Below are 23,066 nucleotides of genomic sequence, written 5' to 3' on the forward strand. Positions count from 1 at the left end.
TGGGAAAGATTCTTTGCAGGAACAGTACTATTACTGCTGCCGATTATTTCTATAGCACTGTACAGATACACGCAAGAGACAGTCTCTGCTCCATGCAGCTTGCAATCTAGTCAAGACACAACAGGAAGCTTCGGGAAATACATTTATTATAGAAAAAAGGATAAAATCAAGAAGACTTTTCTGTATCAATCTATAAAGGGAACAATGAAAGTACACAAGTATTTTGATCTGTATATGCTCTAGAAAAAGACCAATTCTCTCTCGTTACCTCTGCCTCAGCACTGTAAATACCTTAGTTACCACATAAGAATCTTGCACAACCATGCAGTCAAAGACTGAAAAATTAAAAAATATACAAGAAACACCAACCCCCCCACACACACACCACTTTATTACTTACATTCAAAGTTGTAGGCATCCGATCGGGATTCCTTTTCAGCTCGCTCTCTTTCTCGCAGTTGCTGGTTCAATATTCTCAAGCGCCTTAATGTGAATAATAAAAATGGATAAATGTGAAATACATAGTTTGGTTACTATACTTAAATATTGTGTTCTTCCTAAAACAGATTCCTGCAAGTGGGATGAATGTAAAAAAGAATGGCACAATAGGGATGTACACTGTGTTACTACCCTTAACAAACATGGGGGTAACCTGCATGGAATGGCGGTTATTACCATAAGAAACTTGCTGGGCAGACTGAGTGGACTTTTTGGTCTTTCTCTGCCATCAATACTATATTACTATGTATGTACTTAGGAAACAATTTCAGTTCTACATATTAAAAGGTCATTGCGAAATGAGTTCTTATCTAATAATTTCCTCTCCTGTGGTCTAGTCAGACCAGTACAGATGAATGGAATATGCTAATCAACCAGCAGGTGGAGATAGAGACCAACAGGTTTGCTGATGTCACCCCTTATATACATTTGTGCTGACCTTGGCCTGCCAATATTATCTGCAACAAGCTAACTGTGGACAACTTCAATTCAAAGCAATCAATGTTATTTACATTTTTTTCATTAATTTCAAACAACCAGTGAACTTCCAGAAAGAAGTAGGTTTTCATCGACAACCATGAAATCACTCACCTGCATCACCACAAAAAAAAAAAAATCAGTTCTTTAATATCAATCCAAATACAGAAGGAAGAGATACGCCAGATTGGAAGCACAGGGAGGGTCTGGAACTGGTCTTGGGGAAAGGAAAGTATCAGGTAAGAACTAAATTTCATCTTCCTCATCATCCAGTCAGACCAGTCCAGATGAATGGGATGTACCCAGCAGGATGCTGCAAATCCTGCTGGCAACAAACGGGAGGCGAAAGAGGTCTCCTCAACTGTCCTGACATTGAGGTGGGAAGAATTAGAAAAGAATGCAATGAAGGCCAAGTCGCTGACAAATCTCCAAAGGAGACATCAACTTAAGTTCTGCCCAAGAAGTAACTTGAGCTCTCGTGAAATGAGACCTCAATTGTTTTGGTAAGGACACACCAGAAACCACATAGGCTCCTGTAGTCCCCTCTTAATCCAGCACACCATCACAACAGTAGCTGCTGTCTCAGCTTTCCGCATTCCACTATATAGCAGAAAATGCTCAAACCTCCTAAAGGCATCAGCAACCTTAAGATATCTCAAAGGCACTCTTCTCTGCCAAGTCTGCATGTTTGCAGAATGAAAGCAAACAAATCACCTGCATGCAACAGAAGGCAGAGACAAACTTGGGCAGAAAATGAAGGAACTGTCCACATTTTGACCATATTCTACGTAAAAAACAAAAAAAGGCTTTCTGCATGAAAATGCTTCTAACTCTGAAATTCTTCGGACTGAACAGATAAGCCACAATAGATTCAAATTGCAGCCCTGCCAAAAGGCAAAATCAAATTCAAGTGCCTCAAAATAAAAGAAGAAACATCTGGATGACAAGACAAGGATCTATCCGAGATATGTCCTCTGTGTATTGGCAGAGCTGCAAGCTGCACCTGCAAGGAATTACAATCCAAAATCTTAGAAAGACCTTCCAGTATGTATGTATAAATAAATAAAAAGCCAGAATCATTGTCACTGGAACTTTACTAGGAGTACATTGCTTCCCGATGCACCAAATCCCAAAAAGAATAGTACAAAATTACAAATTAGCTAATGAAGTGTAAAACTTTCTAGCTTCAAGGGCCAAGCAGTAAGAAAACAACTGAACTGGTTCTTTATGAAGAATCAAACCATGTGACAGCAAATCCACGTGGGATGGAAACTCCAGATGCCTTACCTGTATCAAACATCTGAAATCTGCATACCAAGGATGCCATGGCTAATGTGGAACCACTTGAATCACCAGACTTGGATGCTCCGCAATCCGCTGTAGTACACTCAAGTGCCAAGGAGGAAAGGACCTGCTGGCCAAACCTGTACCGGAGCAGTAATTTCAAATGACAGATTGTCCCTCTTATGTCTGAAAATTTTCTGCACCTTCGCATACTTAAGGAGTTCCCATGAATCATATGATGAACATTATCTAGACATCTTTTGAAGGAAAGATTACTCAAGACAAGACCAATCTACTGGGTTGACCACATTGCAACTCAGATAATCTGCTAAATATAGTTTAAACCTGCTATGTGAGACGCTGACAAATCCTTAAAATTCTTGACACTGAGGTAAGAAGAAAACCTGTCTCTAAAGACATTTGAGGACCTTTGGTTGCTCTTTGATGACTTATATACGATACTGCTGTGGTGATTGCCTGACCCAGAAGCAGAGGCACAAATTCCAGAAAAGCCAATCAAATCACTCTGGTTTGCAACCAATTCATAGACCATTCTGTCTTCTGGATATTGCACTGTCTCTGAGCCCACTGTCCCCAACACTAAGAAAATGCCATATTGGGTCAGACCAAGGGTCCATCAAGCCCAGCATCCTGTTTCCAACAGTGGCCAATCCAGGCCATAAGAACCTGGCAAGTACCCAAAAACTAAGTCTATTCCATGTAACCATTGCTAATGGCAGTGGCTATTCTCTAAGTGAACTTAATAGCAGGTAATGGACTTCTCCTCCAAGAACTTATCCAATCCTTTTTTAAACACAGCTATACTAACTGCACTAACCACATTCTCTGGCAACAAATTCCAGAGCTTAATTGTGCGTTGAGTAAAAAAGAACTTTCTCCGATTAGTTTTAAATGTGCCCCATGCTAACTTCATGGAGTGCCCCCTAGTCTTTCTACTATCCGAAAGAGTAAATAACCGATTCACATCTACCCGTTCTAGACCTCTCATGATTTTAAACACCTCTATCATATCCCCCCTCAGTCGTCTCTTCTCCAAGCTGAAAAGTCCTAACCTCTTTAGTCTTTCCTCATAGGGGAGTTGTTCCATTCCCCTTATCATTTTGGAAGCCCTTCTCTGTACCTTCTCCATCGCAATTATATCTTTTTTGAGATGCGGCGACCAGAATTGTACACAGTATTCAAGGTGCGGTCTCACCATGGAGCGATACAGAGGCATTATGACATTTTCCGTTTTATTCACCATTCCTTTTCTAATAATTCCCAACATTCTGTTTGCTTTTTTGACTGCCACAGCACACTGCACCGACGATTTCAATGTGTTATCCACTATGACACCTAGATCTCTTTCTTGGGTTGTAGCACCTAATATGGAACCCAACATTGTGTAATTATAGCATGGGTTATTTTTCCCTATATGCATCACCTTGCACTTATCCACATTAAATTTCATCTGCCATTTGGATGCCCAATTTTCCAGTCTCACAAGGTCTTCCTGCAATTTATCACAATCTGCTTGTGATTTAACTACTCTGAACAATTTTGTGTCATCTGCAAATTTGATTATCTCACTCGTCGTATTTCTTTCCAGATCATTTATAAATATATTGAACACTAAGGGTCCCAATACAGATCCCCGAGGCAATCCACTGTCCACTCCCTTCCACTGAGAAAATTGCCCATTTAATCCTACTCTCTGTTTCCTGTCTTTTAGCCAGTTTGCAATCCACGAAAGGACATCGCCACCTATCCCATGACTTTTTACTTTTCCTAGAAGCCTCTCATGAGGAACTTTGTCAAACGCCTTCTGAAAATCCAAGTATACTATATCTACCGGTTCACCTTTATCCACATGTTTATTAACTCCTTCAAAAAAGTGAAGCAGATTTGTGAGGCAAGACTTGCCCTGGGTAAAGCCATGCTGACTTTGTTCCATTGAACCATGTCTTTCTATATGTTCTGTGATTTTGATGTTTAGAACACTTTCCACTATTTTTCCTGGCACTGAAGTCAGGCTAACCGGTCTGTAGTTTCCCGGATCACCCCTGGAGCCCTTTTTAAATATTGGGGTTACATTTGCTATCCTCCAGTCTTCAGGTACAATGGATGATTTTAATGATAAGTTACAAATTTTTACTAATAGGTCTGAAATTTCATTTTTTAGTTCCTTCAGAACTCTGGGGTGTATACCATCCGGTCCAGGTGATTTACTACTCTTAGTTTGTCAATCAGGCCTACCACATCTTCTAGGTTCACTGTGATTTGATTCAGTCCATCTGAATCATTACCCATGAAAACCTTCTCCATTACGGGTACCTCCCCAACATCCTCTTCAGTAAACACCGAAGCAAAGAAATCATTAATCTTTCCGCGATGGCCTTATCTTCTCTAAGGGCCCCTTTAACCCCTCGATCATCTAACGGTCCAACCGACTCCCTCACAGGCTTTCTGCTTCGGATATATTTAAAAACGTTTTTACTGTGAGTTTTTGCCTCTACAGCCAACTTCTTTTCAAATTCTCTCTTAGCCTCTCTTATCAATGTCTTACATTTAACTTGCCAATGTTTATGCTTTATCCTATTTTCTTCTGTTGGATCCTTCTTCCAATTTTTGAATGAAGATCTTTTGGCTAAAATAGCTTCTTTCACCTCCCCTTTTAACCATGCCGGTAATCGTTTTTGCCTTCTTTCCACCTTTCTTAATGTGTGGAATACATCTGGACTGTGCTTCTAGGATGGTAGTTTTTAACAATGACCACGCCTCTTGGATATTTTTTACTTTTGTAGCTGCTCCTTTCAGTTTTTTTCTAACAATTTTTCTCATTTTATCAAAGTTTCCCTTTTGAAAGTTTAGCACGAGCGCCTTGGATTTGCACACTGTTCCTTTTCCAGTCATTAAATCAAATTTGATCATATTATGATCACTATTGCCAAGCGGCCCCACCACCATCCCAACCTATCAAACTACCATCTGCTGTCACCTTCGCCCAGGCCAGGGCCTCTAGATCCACACTCAGTGTCAGGTTTCTGCAATGTACGCACCACTGCAAGTTTAATGGATTCCGGCACTAGTAGCCGTATGAAATAGATCTGAAACTGATTTTCATCTGAAGAGATAAGCTCTCCGAAGAGTCTCATGTGTGCCCCCACCCAGGTTAACCAGGTGCAATGCTAACGCTGTGGACTTGAGAAGCTGAGGATAAGACCCTACAACTGGAGTCCTGGTGGATAATAAACAAGGATTTGATGACCTAGCTCTGGATCCCTTGTTTTATTATCTTCTCAATGAACCGTGACCCCAGGTAAACCGAAGTCTGAGATGGTTGAAGACTGGTTCAATTTTTGCAAGAATTGAGTTAGTCAATTTCTCCAATAGCAATCTGTGAGTGGCCAGTATATCTCTTTGCAGTGACTGTGCTGTTATTAACCATTTATCCAGAAAAGGGATGTACAAAAAAAACTCTCTTCTGGTGAAAGGCTGCTGCAAAAATCACTATCACCTTTGATAAGGTCCCTAGGGCTGCAGCTAACCCAAAGGGCTTCAAGTGAAAATGCTGTCCAAAATCACAACCTGAATGAATGTGAAGATAAATCTTCATTAAATCCAAGGTTAGAGATTCTCCTTCTTGCTGCCATCATCACAGAATTCAATGTTTCCAATTTGAAATGAATTATCTTTATAGGCCTGTTTCAGATCTTAAAAGGAATGAAAGGATCCTTCCTTCTCAGGAATCACAAAGTAAACTGAATAATGACTGTCTCTTTGAGCTGGAACTACAATCTTTAATTTGAGAAGCCTTTCTAGAGTCACCCTCACGGCTGATCTCCTCCTGGCAGCATGAAATGGAGGCGTGGGGTGGGGGAGGAGTTGGAAATCACAAAAGCATTTGAAAATGAGCAGGAAGAAACTCAGGACATACCACACCATATCATCCTTAAGACTCACAGACCCACTGAAACTTGGGCCTATCTTTGATACAACATGATAGACAGCCACCCACCTCTGGAGCCAGAGATAACATCCTTAAACACTCATTGGGCACTAGAAGAGGATCCTGAGCCTGCAGATCCCTCCTTTCCAAGGTCTGAGAATCTGCATTCCTTCCTTGCTTAAATCTCCAGGAGTCCCAAACTCTATTCTGGTAAGAAAAAGAAGGAGGCGAGCCTTTGGACCTGTCCTTTGGAAATCTTGGCACCTTGAATTCCCTCCAGGCCTTAGCTATCCTCCCAAGATCTCTGAGGGAAGCTTAGTCAAGTTAGACTTTGGTATGAAGTCTGCATATCAATAACGCAGCCAGAGAAGTATTCTAGCCACTACTATGGATGTTATGTCACTGGCCAGTGTCCATACCAGCTTTTAAAATTGTTTTGGCAGGAAGCCACAAGGAGCAGAAGGAATACACAACAAAAGGGAGAACAGTTTTTTGCTGCCATCTTTAAAACCACTTCACTGTTAGTGCCAACAGTAAAACAAACCCAACATTTCAGCCCAGAGTTTCAGTATATGTTGCGTGTTTCACGTTTGCTTTTCTAATTTTAAACTCTCTGTACCGGAATGTAGTTTATATTTTGAAAAAATAAAAAAAAATAAAAACAACCAGATTGAAATCACACATTTAAATTTATGTTCACTAACTATTTTCTAGCATTAGTATGTTTTTTTTCTTGACCTACCATGTTTTTCATTAGATTTATTCCTGTAGGCAGAACAAAATTTTTATTACATTCCCTCCAAAAGAGAAATTCCTATAGCCATTCCCCACTAACCATTTTCACTTGCTAACTTTCAGGCCTATTTATGAAGCTGTGGTAATGCATTAACACACATTAAATGCCAAAATCGTTGCGAACATGTGTGACCAAGCAATATTGGTAATATGCATTTCCGTACTACTGATCATATGAAAAATAATTAGGCCCAATGAGCCACAAACCCCCCCCCCATAAAAAAAAAGGTGCGTCAGAAGATGTAATTAATATTTGAGAGAAATGGCAGGCTAACATACCACCAATGCTCTTGAGCTCCCTACCCTTGTTAATGCTTAAAGGGACATGAAGCTCAGACTTATAACCCCTGTCCACTAGGCATAGAAACAACCCTGTTCCCGCACCAAATCTCCTATCCCAAGAAATGAACCCCCCTGTAGGCCTGTCCTTCAGGATATCCTACCAAGTATAAATTGTTAAGCCCAGCCCTCCCACCCAAAATGAAAAAAATAAAAATAAAAAAAAGACGATCAACCCCCTGACTCCTATACTGGCATCCCATCCCCTACAGATCCCGCCCCTACTTGCAGGAGCCCCTGCGTGGCAATGGAGCAGGAGTGATCCCCAGTCACCAAAATCCAAAATGTTGATGACTAACCTGAGACCTGTTTAGATGACTGTACATTTTGATAATGGTGACTTATTTTCTTAACATAGCACTGAATAAAAGCTAAGTCATTACAATGTTATAGCACCTAACTTTCCTTTTAAACACAAGTTTTATTTTATGACTATATTTAATGACACATGATACTTGTAAGAATATATAGATTTTTATGGTAATTTGTTAATTTATATTGTACATTAAAATCTGATGTGGAATAATTACTATATTCTTGTTTTGAATAATTTAGTATCAATAAAAATGATATGACTTAAAATCTAGAAACACACAGGGGGGCACTATTCTGCCATGATGCAAGATGGCTGCTTAATCAGAGCTCCCTTCCACCAGATTTGAAAACCACCATATTCTAAAAGGTATCCTTTTAGACTTTTGGTGCTGAACCTCCTTTATTATGAGTTAAAACCCTGGAGATGGCAGCTAAAAGGAAACCAGCAGATCTGAAACAGTTTTCCTTTAGCAAACACACCTCAGATCTGACCAGTGACAGCGCTACGCAGGCCTGGATGTCAGGAGAAGACCATGGCGGAAAGGAGGTGGAGATCCTGCCCGCTAGCTTTCAAAGCGGCAGAGAGTCAACGGAGTTTTCGACTAGAATGGAGATGCGTGAGTGGTTTTTAGAACTACACGCGAATGTGAAGCAGCATAAGATAGATTTATTAACTTCTATCTCAGCAGTCAAGGAGGACTTAGATTCCCTGGGCCTCAGAGGAGACGAGCCGGAACTCACATGTGGAGCAACATGGCAAGGCGCTCAACACTCTGACCTCGCAATATAAATCTGTTATACCTGACTACTCCACTCTGACAGATAAAGTGGAGGATTTAGAAAATTGATCCATGTGCTGCAATATTAGAATACAAGAAATTCCAGAATGGGAGGAATTCAAAGACTTAAATTGGTGACAGCAGCAATCTGTGACTATATACTTACTGGCAAGTCACGCACATTGGAGGAGGCCTCCTGTCTCGATAATGTGATCAAAATAGAGAGAGCACACAGGGCGTTGGTGCCTAAACGCGATAATCAACCGTGAGATATTGTTATATGCCTGCACAGTTTTGCTCAAAAATCAAATATTATAGATGCAGCTCGGAAAAGAGCAGCCTGGAGCTGGGAAGGACATAAATTAGTTATTTATAACTATTTGGCTCCAGTTATGCTCCGTTGGTGCTATGATCTTCGAGAAGTCACCAGCACCCTACGAAAGAAAGGAATTTGCTACCATTGGGCATCCCCTTTTGCCCTTCAATTTATGCACGGAGGGGCTTCTTATAGAATCAGATCCCTGGCTGAAGTGGTGAACATCTTCAAGCAAGTGGCGCTATCCGTTTCCTTTTCTTCTCCACCTGCAGGACCAGCATTAGTTACGACAGACTCGTCCCCAAGATGGCGCCAAGTGGGGCAGGGAGGAAAATGCCTGTGGTGCCATTCTGAGACTTCTCAATCTGCACTCTCCGATCAAGGATGAGAACTGAATTGCAATTTGGTATCAGGTTCCTTACCAAAGGGACATCATGAACATATATCCTTTTCATTAGCTTTTTTGCGAGCAGACATCATGATGTTTATTGTGAATTCTCATGTGCAGATGTTATGATGTTTTTCATCTATGGCACTATATTATCTACCTTACACAATGTGGTGGTCAGTTCAAGCTTTAGTATGAGCTAAACTGCGATACCTGGTGGTCAGGGGATCGGAATGGGTGCTCATCTGGGTCCACGTTTTAGCCCCTTATGCGGAGGGACCCGCAGAGAGGGAAAGGCGGGTCAATGATTAGGAGGGGAAATTTCTGGGAGAGGGAGGTCTGCATGGGTATTGCTTATGTTTATTTACTTTTGGGGATATCTCCCAGAGTTATACATTTTTATACTCTGTATTCTGTAATTCTGCTGGACATTTACACTACTGGGTGGAGTGACTTTAGTCCTAATCATGGCTATTCGTTTGGTTTCCATTAATGTTAAGGGCCTAAATTCTCCTAAGAAGAGGCACCAATTAGCCCAGGAACTAATTTCCCATAAAGCAGAAATTGTCTTTTTGCAAGAGACATACCTCAGAAAGCGCTGTGAGCATTTATTAGCACTTAAGGCAGGGGTCGGGAACCCATGGCTCGCGAGCCAGATATGGCTCTTTTGAGGGCTGCATCTGGCTCGCAGACAGTCGCCACACTTTCCCGCTGATCCAGCTGCTCCCCGGTCCTCCTCCGCCCGGGCTTAAAATGCTGTCAGCCCGGGCGGAACGCAGCAGGACAGCTGGAGTCAGCGGCACCGGCATGCTCTCTTCTTCCCGCCCCCCCCCCCCCCTGCGGCCCGGAAGAGGAAGTGGAGAGTATCGGGTGCGTGCGCGGCAAGAAGAGGCCACGCTAGTGCGCTCGGCATCGGCCCGAAGAAAAGACGACTGCAGCGCGGCTCGGAGGAAAATGAAGAGGTTCAACCGCGGCCGATGGGACTCCGCCTCCGCGAGGGCTGAAAATGAAGGAGGTTAGCGTCGGGAGGAGGCTGCTGCTGCTGCCGCGAGTTCCCGGGGTGGGGGAGAGAGAGAGTGAATGAGCGAGCAAACACAGCTTGCTCGCTCATTCACTCTCTCTCTCCCCCACCCCGGGAACTCGTGGCAGCAGCAGCAGCCTTCTCCCGACGCTAACCTCTTCATTTTCAGCGGAGGCGGAGTCCCATCAGCCGCGGTTGAACCTCTTCATTTTCCTCCGAGTCGCGCTGCAGTCTTCTTTTCTTCGGGTCGATGCCGAGCGCACTGGCGTGGCCTCTTCTTGCCGCGCACGCACCCGATACTCTCCACTTCCTCTTCCGGGCCGCGGGGGGGGGGGGGGGGGCCTGTGTGTGTGTGTGTCTGTGAGAGATTGCATGTATGTGAATGATTGAGAGCCTGTACATGTGAAAGAGAGTATGTCTGTGATTGAGAGCCTGCCTGTGAGAGAGAGAGAGAGAGCATGAATGTACGTTTACCATTGGGAACCTGTATGTGTAAGTTTGTGATTGAAAACCTGTTTGTGTGAAAGAGTATGTGTGTATGATTGAGATCCTTTGTGTGTGAGAGAGATCATGTGTATGTATGATTAAGAGCCTGTGTGTATAAGTAAGAGAGAGATCATGTATGTCTGTGTGTGATTGAGAGCTGGTTTAGGTGATGGAGCATGTGAGTATGTGATTGAGAGCCTGTGTTTAAATGAGAGAGAGAGATCATGTGTGTCTGTGTGTGATTGTGAGCTGGTTTAGGTGATGGAGCATGTGAGTATGTGATTGAGAGCCTGTGTGTAAATGAGAGAAAGAGAGGACATGTTTGTAAGCATGTGAATGAGAGTCTGTGTGTGAGAGAAAAAGACAGCATGTATTTATGTGATTGAAAGCCTGTGTGTGTGTGTAAGCGTGAAAAGATAGACAGCATGTGTGTAAATGTGTAATTAAGGGCCTATATAAGTGAGAGAGAAAAAACATGTGTATATGTGAGTACTGAGAGCATGTGTGTATAGGTGTGTCATTGAGAGCCAGTGTGAGAGAGAGCGCTGGTATGTGACAGAGAGGAGAAAGTTCCAAGCAAACCACCCCTCCTCCTGCTAATTCAGAACAATCTCAGGACACCTGGATATCAAACGTTCCCAGGTATGCAGAGCAAAAAAATTTTTGTATCCTTATTATTTTTCATTACTGGGTCTTTGTGTCTGCTATTTTGAAATATTTTGTTGGTATCTGGAAATGTTTTATATGAGTTTTTAATTATTGGATATTCCACTCATCAGCTGTTTCGAAATATGTTCTTTTTGTTAGTACAGTTTTACTGCTGATGATTTTATATTTCTTGATTTGTTTTATAAGGATGGGTGATGTTCTTTTTTCCTTTGTTACACTGCATACAGAGACTCTGGCTTGTTGCAGTTTCCAAATCAGTTTTTTCTGCATGCTTCTTGTTATGCGTTTTTGTCTTTTTATTCTATGTTAGGTGAGGGACAGCACGTGATTCAGGTGATGTTTTCTGCTGGCGTGTAGTTTCTGTGTAGGACTCTATAGCAGCCTGACTTGGTCCATTTTCCTAATAGGAGATGTATTGGTGTCTTAAGGCCTGGTGTAATATTTTCAGAGACTTATTGTACTTTAAAAGTGTGATCTTACATAAAATGCACACATTTACTTGTATTTAGTTTTAAACATATTGTATGGCTCTCATGGAATTACATTTTAAAATATGTGGCGTTTATGGCTCTCTCAGCCAAAAAGGTTCCTGACCCCTGACTTAAGGGGTATCTCTATAAACTTTTGGCAGCTAGCTCACCGGGAGCAAAATATGCAGGGGTGGGCATCATGTTATCTTCATTCCTAGTCCACAATGTCCTTTTAAAACTTACTGACCCTCAGGGAAGATATGTCCTGTTAAAACTCAGATTGGGGCCCGAAACTTTCATTTTGGTATCCCTGTACATGCCTAATCAGGATCAAGCATCCTTTTTTCACTTTATTAGAAATTTGTTGCAGTCTTACGCTGAAGGTTTTATTATTGTAGCTGGGGATTTTAATTTCCCTCAGAATCCCAACAAAGACACATCTCATACATGCAGGCATGATTCATTTGGCACACGGAAATTGCTGTCTTCCATCTTCTTGGAGTGGAGCCTTATTGATATCTGGAGACAAAAGATTCTCACACTCACGGGTCTATACATATTACTCACATGCACATGGCACTTACTCTCGCATTGACTATTTCCTACTAGACAAAACCCTTCAGGTGCAAGTAAGTAATGTAGATATAAGCGCCATTACGTGGTCCAACCATGCACCTGTCTAGCTAGACTTACAATTTAGTGATGTGGATAAGGGGTTGCGATATTGGCATCTGAATGAGTCCTTACTCAGGGATGCGACTTTTGTCAAAGATCTGGGGGGAGAACTGCATGAATATTTTCAATTACACGCGCTATCCTCGACCTCCAAGGGAGTTATTTGGGAGTGTTCCAAGGCAGTTGCAAGAGGAATCCTTATTTCAAAAGCAGTTGCTTGTAAAAGGAAAAAGGAGCAGAAACTGCTATCATTAATGGCTAAAATAACTATTCTCTCTCGCCAACATATGGAAACTCAGTCCCCCTTGGTATATCGTAAACTCCTTTGGGCTAAATATGAGCTTCAGAGATTAGTTGAAGATACGATAGTATTCCAGTTAGATAAAATTAAGCAATCCTATTACAAAGAAGGAAATAAAGCTGGTCGCATCCTGGCTAGGCAGCTTAAAGCTAGAGCTGCTCAAAGCTTTATCAGTAAGGTAAAAAATGTGGATGGGGTAATTAGCACTACAGAAGTGGGGATTAGGGGCTGTTTCACTAAGTTTTTCACCTCTCTGTATAAGGCAAATGATATCATAAAGGATGCAGATATTGATTTATATCTACAAAGTACAGTTTTGCCCTCACTCACATTAGAACAGAAGCAATACTTGGATAGTCCCATTACAACTGTGGAGGTCCTTCATGTTATCAAAATGCTCAAGTCTCTAGGACTACATGGGTTCTATCGAAGCCTCTCTCATATATTAGTGACATCTTTGATGGAGATGCTCAATTCTCTAAGGGAGGGGGATTCTCTTCCCACGCATGCTAATGTAGCCGGTATTACAGTTTTGGCGAATCTGGGGCAAAACCCTGGTCTCTGCGGATCTTACAGACCCATCTCATTAATAAATTTAGATTTCAAGATCTTGGCCAGAGTACTTGCTCTTCGATTAAATAATTTTCTCCCCAACTTAGTTTATTCTGATCAGTTGGGTTTTGTTCCTCAACGTATGGATAATGGATAATGTTCCTCAACGAATGGATAATGGAGAAGGTACAGAGAAGGGCTACCAAAATGATAAGGGGAATGGAACAACTCCCCTATGAGGAAAGACTAAAGAGGTTAGGACTTTTCAGCTTGGAGAAGAGACGGCTGAGGGGGGATATGATAGAGGTGTTTAAAATCATGAGAGGTCTAGAACGGGTAGATGTGAATCGGTTATTTACTCTTTCGGATAGTAGAAAGACTAGGGGACACTCCATGAAGTTAGCATGGGGCACATTTAAAACTAATCGGAGAAAGTTCTTTTTTACTCAACGCACAATTAAACTCTGGAATTTGTTGCCAGAGAATGTGGTTAGTGCAGTTAGTATAGCTGTGTTTAAAAAAGGATTGGATAAGTTCTTGGAGGAGAAGTCCATTACCTGCTATTAAGTTCACTTAGAGAATAGCCACTGCCATTAGCAATGGTTACATGGAATAGACTTAGTTTTTGGGTACTTGCCAGGTTCTTATGGCCTGGATTGGCCACTGTTGGAAACAGGATGCTGGGCTTGATGGACCCTTGGTCTGACCCGGTATGGCATTTTCTTATGTTCTTATGTTCTTATGGCATCAGACAACGCGCGCAAAATCCTTGATCTTATGTGGTGGATTAAGCGCGAGCAAATCCCCTCTGTCTTATTGTCTGTGGATGTGGAAAAGATGTTAGACATGCTTCATTGGCCATTCTTGTTTAAAACTTTAGAATATATGAACTTCGGATCCTTTTTCCGACAATGGATAATGAAACTATACAAATTCCCATTGGCTATTGGAAGAGGTATTAGGCAGGGATGCCCTTTATCCCCACTACTATTCGCTTCATTTTTGCAACTTTCACCTCAAGGGTTCAGTCTTTCCCGCAGATTGCAGGCGTTAATTTTGGGGGACTCGCAATATAAGATATTCCCTATTTGCCGATGACATTATGTTTACTTTAACTAACCCCCTTATTTCTTTGCAAGGGGTTACCCACGAATTAGAGCAATTTATTAAGGTTTCTGGTTTCGAGGTAAATTATGAAAAATCGGAACCAGCTTAGAGGCGCACAATAGAAAGCAGGAGTTTCCTGCTAAATAGTCCCTTAAATATCTGGGAATTCATCTGAGTGCTAGAATTTCAGACTTGTTCAAACTCAAATTATGATCCTTTATTAAAGGTCATCCATAGAGATCTTGAGAATTGGCAGAGGGGTAGCTTTTCCTGGCTTGGCCATAGTAAAGATGAATGTCCTTCCGTGTTTGTTGTATTTGGTTTTCACTGTGCCTATTTTTATCCCAACGGCGATGCTGCGTCTTTGGCAGAAAAATATTTTCGACTTTATTTGGCGCAGATGCTCTCCATGGGTAGCCCATGCATTCTTATACCAGTTGAAGATACGGAGTGGCCTCGGAGTGCCCAACTTATTCTGTTACTATGCGGCCTCTCAGCTTAGAGCTTTAATTGATTTTTACAAATGCAAGTCTGCGAAACAGTCGGTAGCCATTGAACAAGTTATGATTGGCAGAATGCCGATGAGCACCCTATCGTGGCAGCCATCTACATGGCGCCTGCTTCAGTGCAATCCCTTCACTCTAGCTACAACATTAATTGGAAACCAAAGCTAGTCGGTTGATGGGACTAATTTCATTATACTTTTTTATTTTTCAATAAGCTTTTCCCAGAGGGTTTAAGTCTCAAGGGTTCTCTACATGGGTAGCAGCCGGGATATGTTCTATAGGACATTTGCTGGGGCTCAATGGCCTATGTTCTAGTGTAGATCTCAGACAGACCTACTATTTGACGGTGGATTTTCTAGCATACACACAAATTCACCATTTTATATCCTCCTTACAGAGATCGCATATATTACGAGAGGGTAAATCCTTGTTAGAAAACCACTGTATTCAGGCAGATACTCTCAAGAAAACAGTATCTAAGTTGTACATGCTACTCATAGGATCGACCTTGGACTGCTTTTCGTGCATGCGGAACTGGGAGCAAGATCTTGGGATATGTCTTAATTTGTCTGACTGGGAGTCTGTTCAAGCGAGGGCCCATACCAGCCCAATTACCAAGAGAATTGCTATAAGATGATATACCGCTGGTACATTACACCTGTTAGGCTACATAGGTTGTATCCAACTCTTTCTGATGCCTGTTGGAGAAGGTGTGGCCTAGTGGGGACCTTTCATCATGTTTGGTGGCAATGTGATAAGATAGTGCCCTTTTGGCAGCAAATTTCATCATGGCTGATAGATCTACTGGGGGAGATGATCAATTTAGATGCCTGCCATGCTCTGCTAAATTTACCGATTCCCAATCTGCGCAAACACTAACAGAGGTTTCTCTTCTGTATATAGATATTATTGCCTTTTATATTACCTAAGATCTGTGGTATTAGCAATTTGTATGTTGGATATCCAGCAGATTAGTTTGTACCTTTGTGATATTAACATGAGTTTATGCTTCCTGCCTTGTACATTCATCTATGTTTCCAATAACTGGGATGATATTGTAGGGTTACAGTATTATAAAATTATTTGTTAAGCCCTTGCAGACCAAGGGGAAGGGGTTGGGAGGGGGGGGGAAATGGATCTATGCTTTTGTTGTACGTTCAACTAAATTGTTGACTATGTTCGCTGTAGATCCTGTCTTTATACCTTTTGTAAAATTAATAAAAATTCCTAAAAAAAATCTAGAAACATAGAAATGACAGCAGAAAAGGATCAAATGGTCCATCCAGTCTGCCCAGCAAGCTTATGGTAGTATCTTCTGCACCATATAGGTTACCCCCATGCTTATCAGTTTCCCAGACCTAAAATGTCAGGGCCCTTGGTTGCTGTTTGAATCCATTTCCCCTTATGTGATGTGGAAAGCAGAGTTGCTTACCTGTAACAGGTGTTCTTACAGGACAGCAGGAGGTTAGTCCTCACATATGGGTGACATCATCAGGATGGAGCCCAATCACGGAATACTTGTCAAAGTTTCTAGAACTTTGACTGGCACCTACTGGACATGCCCAGCAATGCACTGACCCTGCATCCAGCAGGGGTCCCCCTTCAGTCTCTTTATATAGCAAAAAGTACGTGCGAAAAATAACATAAGAAAACGTAAACGAACCCAACTCCGCGGGGTGGCGGGTAGGTTTCGCGAGGACCGACATCCTGCTGTCCTGTGAGAACACCTGTTACAGGTAAGCAACTCTGCTTTCTCACAGGACAAGGAGGATGGTAGTCCTCACATACGGGTGAGTACAGAGCTGAGGATGCCCGCGCAATACACCAAATGCACCCAAAGACGTGCAACAGGCACAACAACAGAGGTGGAAATTTGGTTAGGAGGGTATCCTGAAACCCTGAATGGGTTGCTGGAAGGATGTTGGGAAGTTAAACAGAAAACAAATTGTGTAGAACAGACTGGCCAAAGATGGAATCCTGTGTGCCAGCCTTATCTAAGCAATAATGGGCTGCGAAAGTATGGAGAGAGCTCCAGGTATCAGCCTTACAAATATCAGAAAGCGGCACCGAACGGAGGTGCTCTACTGATGTCGTCATGGCCCTGACCGAGTGTGCTTTTACACGGTCTTGTAGCGGAATGCCTGCTTGCTGGTAGCAAAAAGAAATGCATTCCGCCAATCAGGAGGAGAGGGTCTGCTTTCCCACAGGATTTCCCAATTTGATGGTATCAAAAGAAACACAAACAATTGAGTGAATTTCCTGTGGGCGGACGTGCGGTAATGGTGAAAGCATAATCCTGGGGGAGGAAGGCTTTCGCCAACATAGTGTTTAGGTCGGCTCCTATAAAGGATAGGTTTTAGGATGGAACTATCTTGGATTTGGGATAGTTGATTAGAAAGTATAAGGAGATCAGGGTGTTGATAGTGAATGCAGGGAGGTTAGAGCGCCCTACTGAGTCGGAGCCCTTATCAACCAATCATCGAGATAAGGGTAGACATGGACACTCTGATTCCTTAGGAAGGCCGCGACCACCACTAGGCACTTGGTGAATACTCGTGACGCAGACGCCAGGCCGAATGGTAGTACACGGTACTGAAAATGACGAGGGCCGATCAGGAATCGCGGGAATTTGCAATGAGATGGTTTGATTGAGATATGTGTGTATGCTTCCTGAAGATCTAGAGAGCATAGCCAATCTCCTCTTTGCAGAAGAGGAAGTAGAGAGCCCAAGGTTACCATCTCGAATTTTTCTTTGTACAGAAATTTGTTTAGGGCACGGAGGTCCAGTATCGGGCATACGCCACCTGACGTTTTTCGTATTAGAAAATACAGAGAATAAAATCCCTGCCCCTGCTGGGAGAGGGATACCAGTTCCATTGCTCGGGATAGGAGGAGGGAGGAGGGATGAGACCTCCTGCTTGAGCAAGGAAGAATGATCGGACTTCCCCCATTTCGGTCGAGGTGGAGAGTCTACTGGAACAGTCAGGAAATTTAGGAGGTAACCTTGGGTGACTACTGCAAGTACCCACTGGTCTGTAGTGACTGTGTGCCAAGCGCTGCTGAAGTGGCAGAGTCGACCGCCGACTGGTATCGATAGAAGAGGAAGTTGCCTTACACTCTCTAGGAAGGAATCAAAACCCTGATGCTGGTGCTGGCTGAGACTTTTGAGGCAGAGTCTGCCTGGATTGACCTTTTTGGTAAGGTCTGGAAGGGTGTCCTCTAGAAGCCGGAGGATAAATTTTCCTTGGCTTGTAGGTTGGCCGCTTAGAGTCTCGTCTGAAAGTTCTCTTAGGCGTGGAAGGGAACTCAGACAGCACAGAAGAAAGCTGGTGCAGCGTTTCATGGTGGTCCTTTAACTGCGCCACCGTCTCTTGGATCTTTTCCCCGAAGAGATTATCTCCCACACAGGGTAGATCTGCTAACCTGTCTTGGACTTCTGGTCTTAAGTCTGAGGATTTGAGCCAGGCCCATCTTTGTGCACTAATCCCCGCTGCAGACCCTCTAGAGACAGTGTTGAAGATATCATAGGCAGTGTGGACCTCGTGTTTTCCAGCATCCAGACCTTTTTGAGCCAGAATATGACGCCGAGTCTGGAGTTGCTCTGGTAATGAATCAGAGAAGTCCTGGATCCTTTAGAAGAGGTCTCTGTTATACTGGGTCATGTATAACTGGTAAGAGGCTATGCGAGACAAGTGAGATAATCAAATTTGCAGATAACACAAAATTGTTCAGAGTAGTTAAATCACACAAGCAGATTGTGATAAATTGCAGGAAGACCTTGTGAGACTGGAAAATTGGGCATCCAAATGGCGGATGAAATTTAATGTGGATAAGTGCAAGGTGACGCATATAGGGAAAAATAACCCATGCTATAATTACACAATGTTGGGTTCCATATTAGGTGCTACAACCCAAGAAAGATCTAGGCGTCATAGTGGATAACACATTGAAATTGTCGGTTCAGTGTGCTGCGGCAGTCAAAAAAGCAAACAGAATGTTGGGAATTATTAGAAAGGGAATGGTTAATAAAACGGAAAATGTCATAATGGCTCTGTATCGCTCCATGGTGAGACTGCACCTTGAATACTGTGTACAATTCTGGTCGCCGCATCTCAAAAAAGATATAATTGCGATGGAGAAGGTACAGAGAAGGGCTACCAAAATGATAAGGGGAATGGAACAGCTCCCCTATGAGGAAAGACTAAAGAGGTTAGGACTTTTCAGCTTGGAGAAGAGACGGGCTGAGGGGAGATATGATAGAGAGGTTTAAAATTATGAGCGGTCTAGAACGGGTAGATGTGAATTGGCTATTTACTCTTTCGAATAGTAGAAAGACTAGAGGGCACTCCATGCAGTTAGCATGGGGCACATTTAAAACTAATCAGAGAAAGTTCTTTTTTACTCAATGCACAATTAAACTCTGGAATTTGTTGCCAGAGGATGTGGTTAGTGCAGTTAGTATAGCGGTGTTTAAAAAAGGATTGGATAAGTTCTTGGAGGAGAAGTCCATTACCTGCTATTAAGTTCACATTGGGGTAGATTTTATAAATTTGCGCGAGGGCGTCCTTTTGTTCGTGCACCAGGCATGAACAAATGTACGCTGGATTTTATAAGATGCGCGCGTAGCCGCGCGTATCTTATAAAATCCGGGGTCGGCGCGCGCAAGGGGGTGCACATTTGTGCAACCGAGTGCCGACCCCGGCGCGCGTTGCCTGTTCCCTCAGAGTCCACTCCGAAATCGGAGCGGCCTCGGAGGGAACTTTCCTTCACCCTCCCCCCACCTTCCCCTCCCTTCCCCACCCCCCTGGCCCTATCTAAACCCCCCCCTACCTTTGTTGCAGGATTTACGAGCGCAGGGCATTTAAAATCCGGCCCTTAGAAAATAGCCACTGCCATTAGCAATGGTAACATGGAATAGACTTAGTTTTTGGGTACTTGCCAGGTTCTTATGTCCTGGATTGGCCACTGTTGGAAACAGGATGTTGGGCTTGATGGACCCTTGGTCTGACCCAGTATGGCATTTTCTTATGTTCTTATGAGATATGAGCATGGAGCCATGGAAGACACGCCTGCCAAAAGCATCCAGGGATTTTTGTTCTTTCCCTGGAGGTATGGAGGAATGAGGTTTTGAACGTCGTGCCTTCTTCTGGGCTGATTACAGAATGATGATCCAACTGAGACTTCTAGAACCCAGGAGCTGACTGCACAAGATAGGTGGCATCTGTCTTGCGGTTGACCAACTGGGAACACCCATGTTCCGTCCCACCTATTTTCAGGAAATCAAGCAGGATTTCATGAATAGGTATGGACATGATTTCCTTAGAAGCATCAAGAAATTGGAGTACTTCCAGCATCTTGCGCCTAGAGTCCTCTTCTGTCTGAAGTTGGAAAGGAATGGTTTCAGACATTTCCTTGATGAAATTGATAAAAGACAGATCTTCTGGTGGAGAACGTCGTCTTTCATCTGGGGGAGAGGGCTCTGATGGTAAATCATCTGTATCCTGGGACAAAATCATCTGTCCAAGGATTGTAGGGCTGATCCCAAGCACCTAGTGGGTCTCCAGCAGGGAGAAAGGGTGCTAATCCTGAAGGACCAGGCCTAGGCATCGACAGCATCGATGGAGGCACCGAAGGGCTCGGTGCCAATCGGTGGTAAAATCCCAGACGGTGGAATGGGAATCTGTGTTTCTTCATCATCCGATAATAATGGAATCGGTGTAGAAGGCACTGGACCCATTGGTGCTCTTGGATCCATCGGAGGCAGGGCACCATCAACGCATCCAATCTACCCAGTAGCGGTGTGAGCACTACGGGAATCAGATCGGGGACCGGCGTCAATGGAGGATGGAAGCCCTGAAGTGCTTTACCGATGGCCTCTTGGATTATCCGATCCAATTCCTCGCAGAAGCCTGGGGCATGGAACCCCGGCACTGGAGTAGAAGGCAGCACTGGCGTAGCCGGAGGGTCCACCGGTGAAGGTGGAAAACCGGATCCCAATACCACTGAAGGTGGGCAACGCCTCGGTGACCCAGTCACAGAAGAGGATGGGGCTTTTTCTGGACGGGGCTTCTTTGTCGGTGGCTCTATCGACGTCGATGCCAAGGACTTGCCTGGATCGATTGACTGAGCCTTCCGATGCCGGTGTCGACGTTTTTCACAATGTTCTCCTCTGTCCTTTTCCTGAGGAGACAAGGAGGCTATCGACACTTTTGGAATTGTCGACGCCGGTCGAACAGCAGAGGTGTCCCGGTGCTGGCGAGAGGTCGATGGCACCGGCTCGGACAAAGACGAAGCTATCGATGGCGTTGGGGTTTTTTAACTGAAAGAGAAAGTCCATTTTCTCTAAATGGGCCTTACGGCCCTTGGGTGACATTTGAGCACATTTGGTGTAAGTTAGGACATCGTGGTTGAACCCCACACACATAACACAGACCCCATGCCGGTCAGTGATGGACACTGTCCGAGTACAGTCGGGGCACCGACGAAAACCCGACGCCATGGCTCCGACAAAAATTTAGCAGCGGTGCAGTCAATGGCCAGTAGGCCCCAAAGGGATAACTTGACGGGAATCAACCACAAGGGTAAAACTTTACCTTTCGACCGTGGAGTATGTATATCGATAGGGGGACCCCTATGAGGTAGAATGTTTAGAAAAAATTTGAATGAAGTTCCGTGAGGAAACTTCCTGTCAGGAATCTCAAGAGAACTCTTTAACCCGCATGGCAACTGCTGCATGGAAAAAAGAAGACTGAAGGAGGACCCCTGCTGGATACAGGATCAGTGCATTGCTGGGCATGCCCAGTAGGTGCCAGTCAAAGTTCTAGAAACTTTGACAATAGTGTTCCGTGACTGGGCTTCATCCTGATGATATCACCAATATGTGAGGACTACTATCCTGCTTTGTCCTGTGAGAAATATATATATTTTATTTTTGCACAATAAAAGATGTGCAAATAGTACTATAGGATTTTTATGCAAAGTGCTGAAATCTGGGCTTTAGACTCAAGTTGGTAGCTTCTATTATTAGTTTTTACATTGGAAGTTGTTCTTTATGCACTATCAAATAAGAAATTTTAAATATTTATTTATTTATTTATTTAGTCAGTCAGTCTAGCGCCAAATGTATGCCCATGGTAAAACTTGTGCTATTACAAAATTGCACAAGAAAGCATGATGTATCATTTTTGCAAATATTTGGGCAGTTTTCTGTTTGCAGTAGTGGAAATCCTAAGAATGTGTGCAGACCTTAAAATCAACTGAAAAATTCACTAACCACCCAAAATAACTGCTAATTTGCATTTTTTAGTACAATTCTTTGATCTGGCCCTATTTTTATAGACATTCATTCGATCTGTAAGGCACTCCCCTACTCCTCTGCCAGCATCAGCAAGAGATGGGGGAAAGGGGGGACAATATGAACAGGCTCAGGGCACCTTGGGCTTTTAAAACAAAACTACCATTAAGCATTTTGTTAAACAAGCCCGTACGGTATATATTCTTACACCTGCACTGTCATCACATGGCTTCTGAAACTTTCCTAAATCAATCGTATTTGTTTAATGTGCGATTTGCCTAATTGCAATAGATGTTCCTTGCCTAGGATGCTAAGCAGGAATGTTAGCAAATATAAATAAAAACCCCTCATAAAAATAAGAACTGCACAGGATTGTTTGCTCTGCTTTCATTCTCCTGTTTCTGACAGATTGCCAAGTGATCAAGCTCCCCCACTGAAAAACGGGATATTTCCTCCGAGGGGAAACCTTCTATGATCACACAGACCTCAGAGAAAGCTGAAGGACATGTCCAAACCTTGTCATTCCAAAGGAAGCGAAAGCCTGACAACTCCAGCCCACTGAGCTTGATTTTACTGGGTTTTGATGACTGACCTGCGCAACTGTGCATTTTCACTTCTGAGAGGCTGCATAGCAAGTGCTACTTCGGCTTGTACATTTGTACTTTCCACTGCCGTGGGTAGCAGAGAGAGAGATTTTTCCAGCTCGGATATCAGCCTCAGAATTTCTGTATCATCTAGATGTCACAGAAGAGAAACAAAAACAGCATGTGTTATATGACCTACAAAACACCATAACACGAGCTGCACTACTTGAACTTCCTTACTAGCCTTTTGCCTAGAATGCC

At 43.2% G+C, this 23,066-nt stretch overlaps 1 protein-coding gene across 5 annotated transcripts in view; it reads right to left on the bottom strand.

Moving 5' to 3' along the window:
* CCDC14 (coiled-coil domain containing 14) overlaps window positions 1-23,066 on the bottom strand; it is an 81,098-nt gene that overhangs the window by 21,249 nt on the left and 36,783 nt on the right. For all 5 annotated transcript variants that reach the window (XM_029605234.1, XM_029605235.1, XM_029605233.1 and 2 more), the window contains 2 exons: window positions 22,814-22,955; window positions 401-483 (listed from right to left, as the gene is read on the bottom strand). In XM_029605234.1, the coding sequence (XP_029461094.1) occupies window positions 401-483; window positions 22,814-22,955 (225 nt within the window). The remainder of the gene's footprint in view (window positions 1-400; window positions 484-22,813; window positions 22,956-23,066) is intronic.

The sequence above is a fragment of the Rhinatrema bivittatum genome, chromosome 6, assembly GCF_901001135.1.
Source record: "Rhinatrema bivittatum chromosome 6, aRhiBiv1.1, whole genome shotgun sequence".
NCBI classification, from domain to species: domain Eukaryota; kingdom Metazoa; phylum Chordata; class Amphibia; order Gymnophiona; family Rhinatrematidae; genus Rhinatrema; species Rhinatrema bivittatum.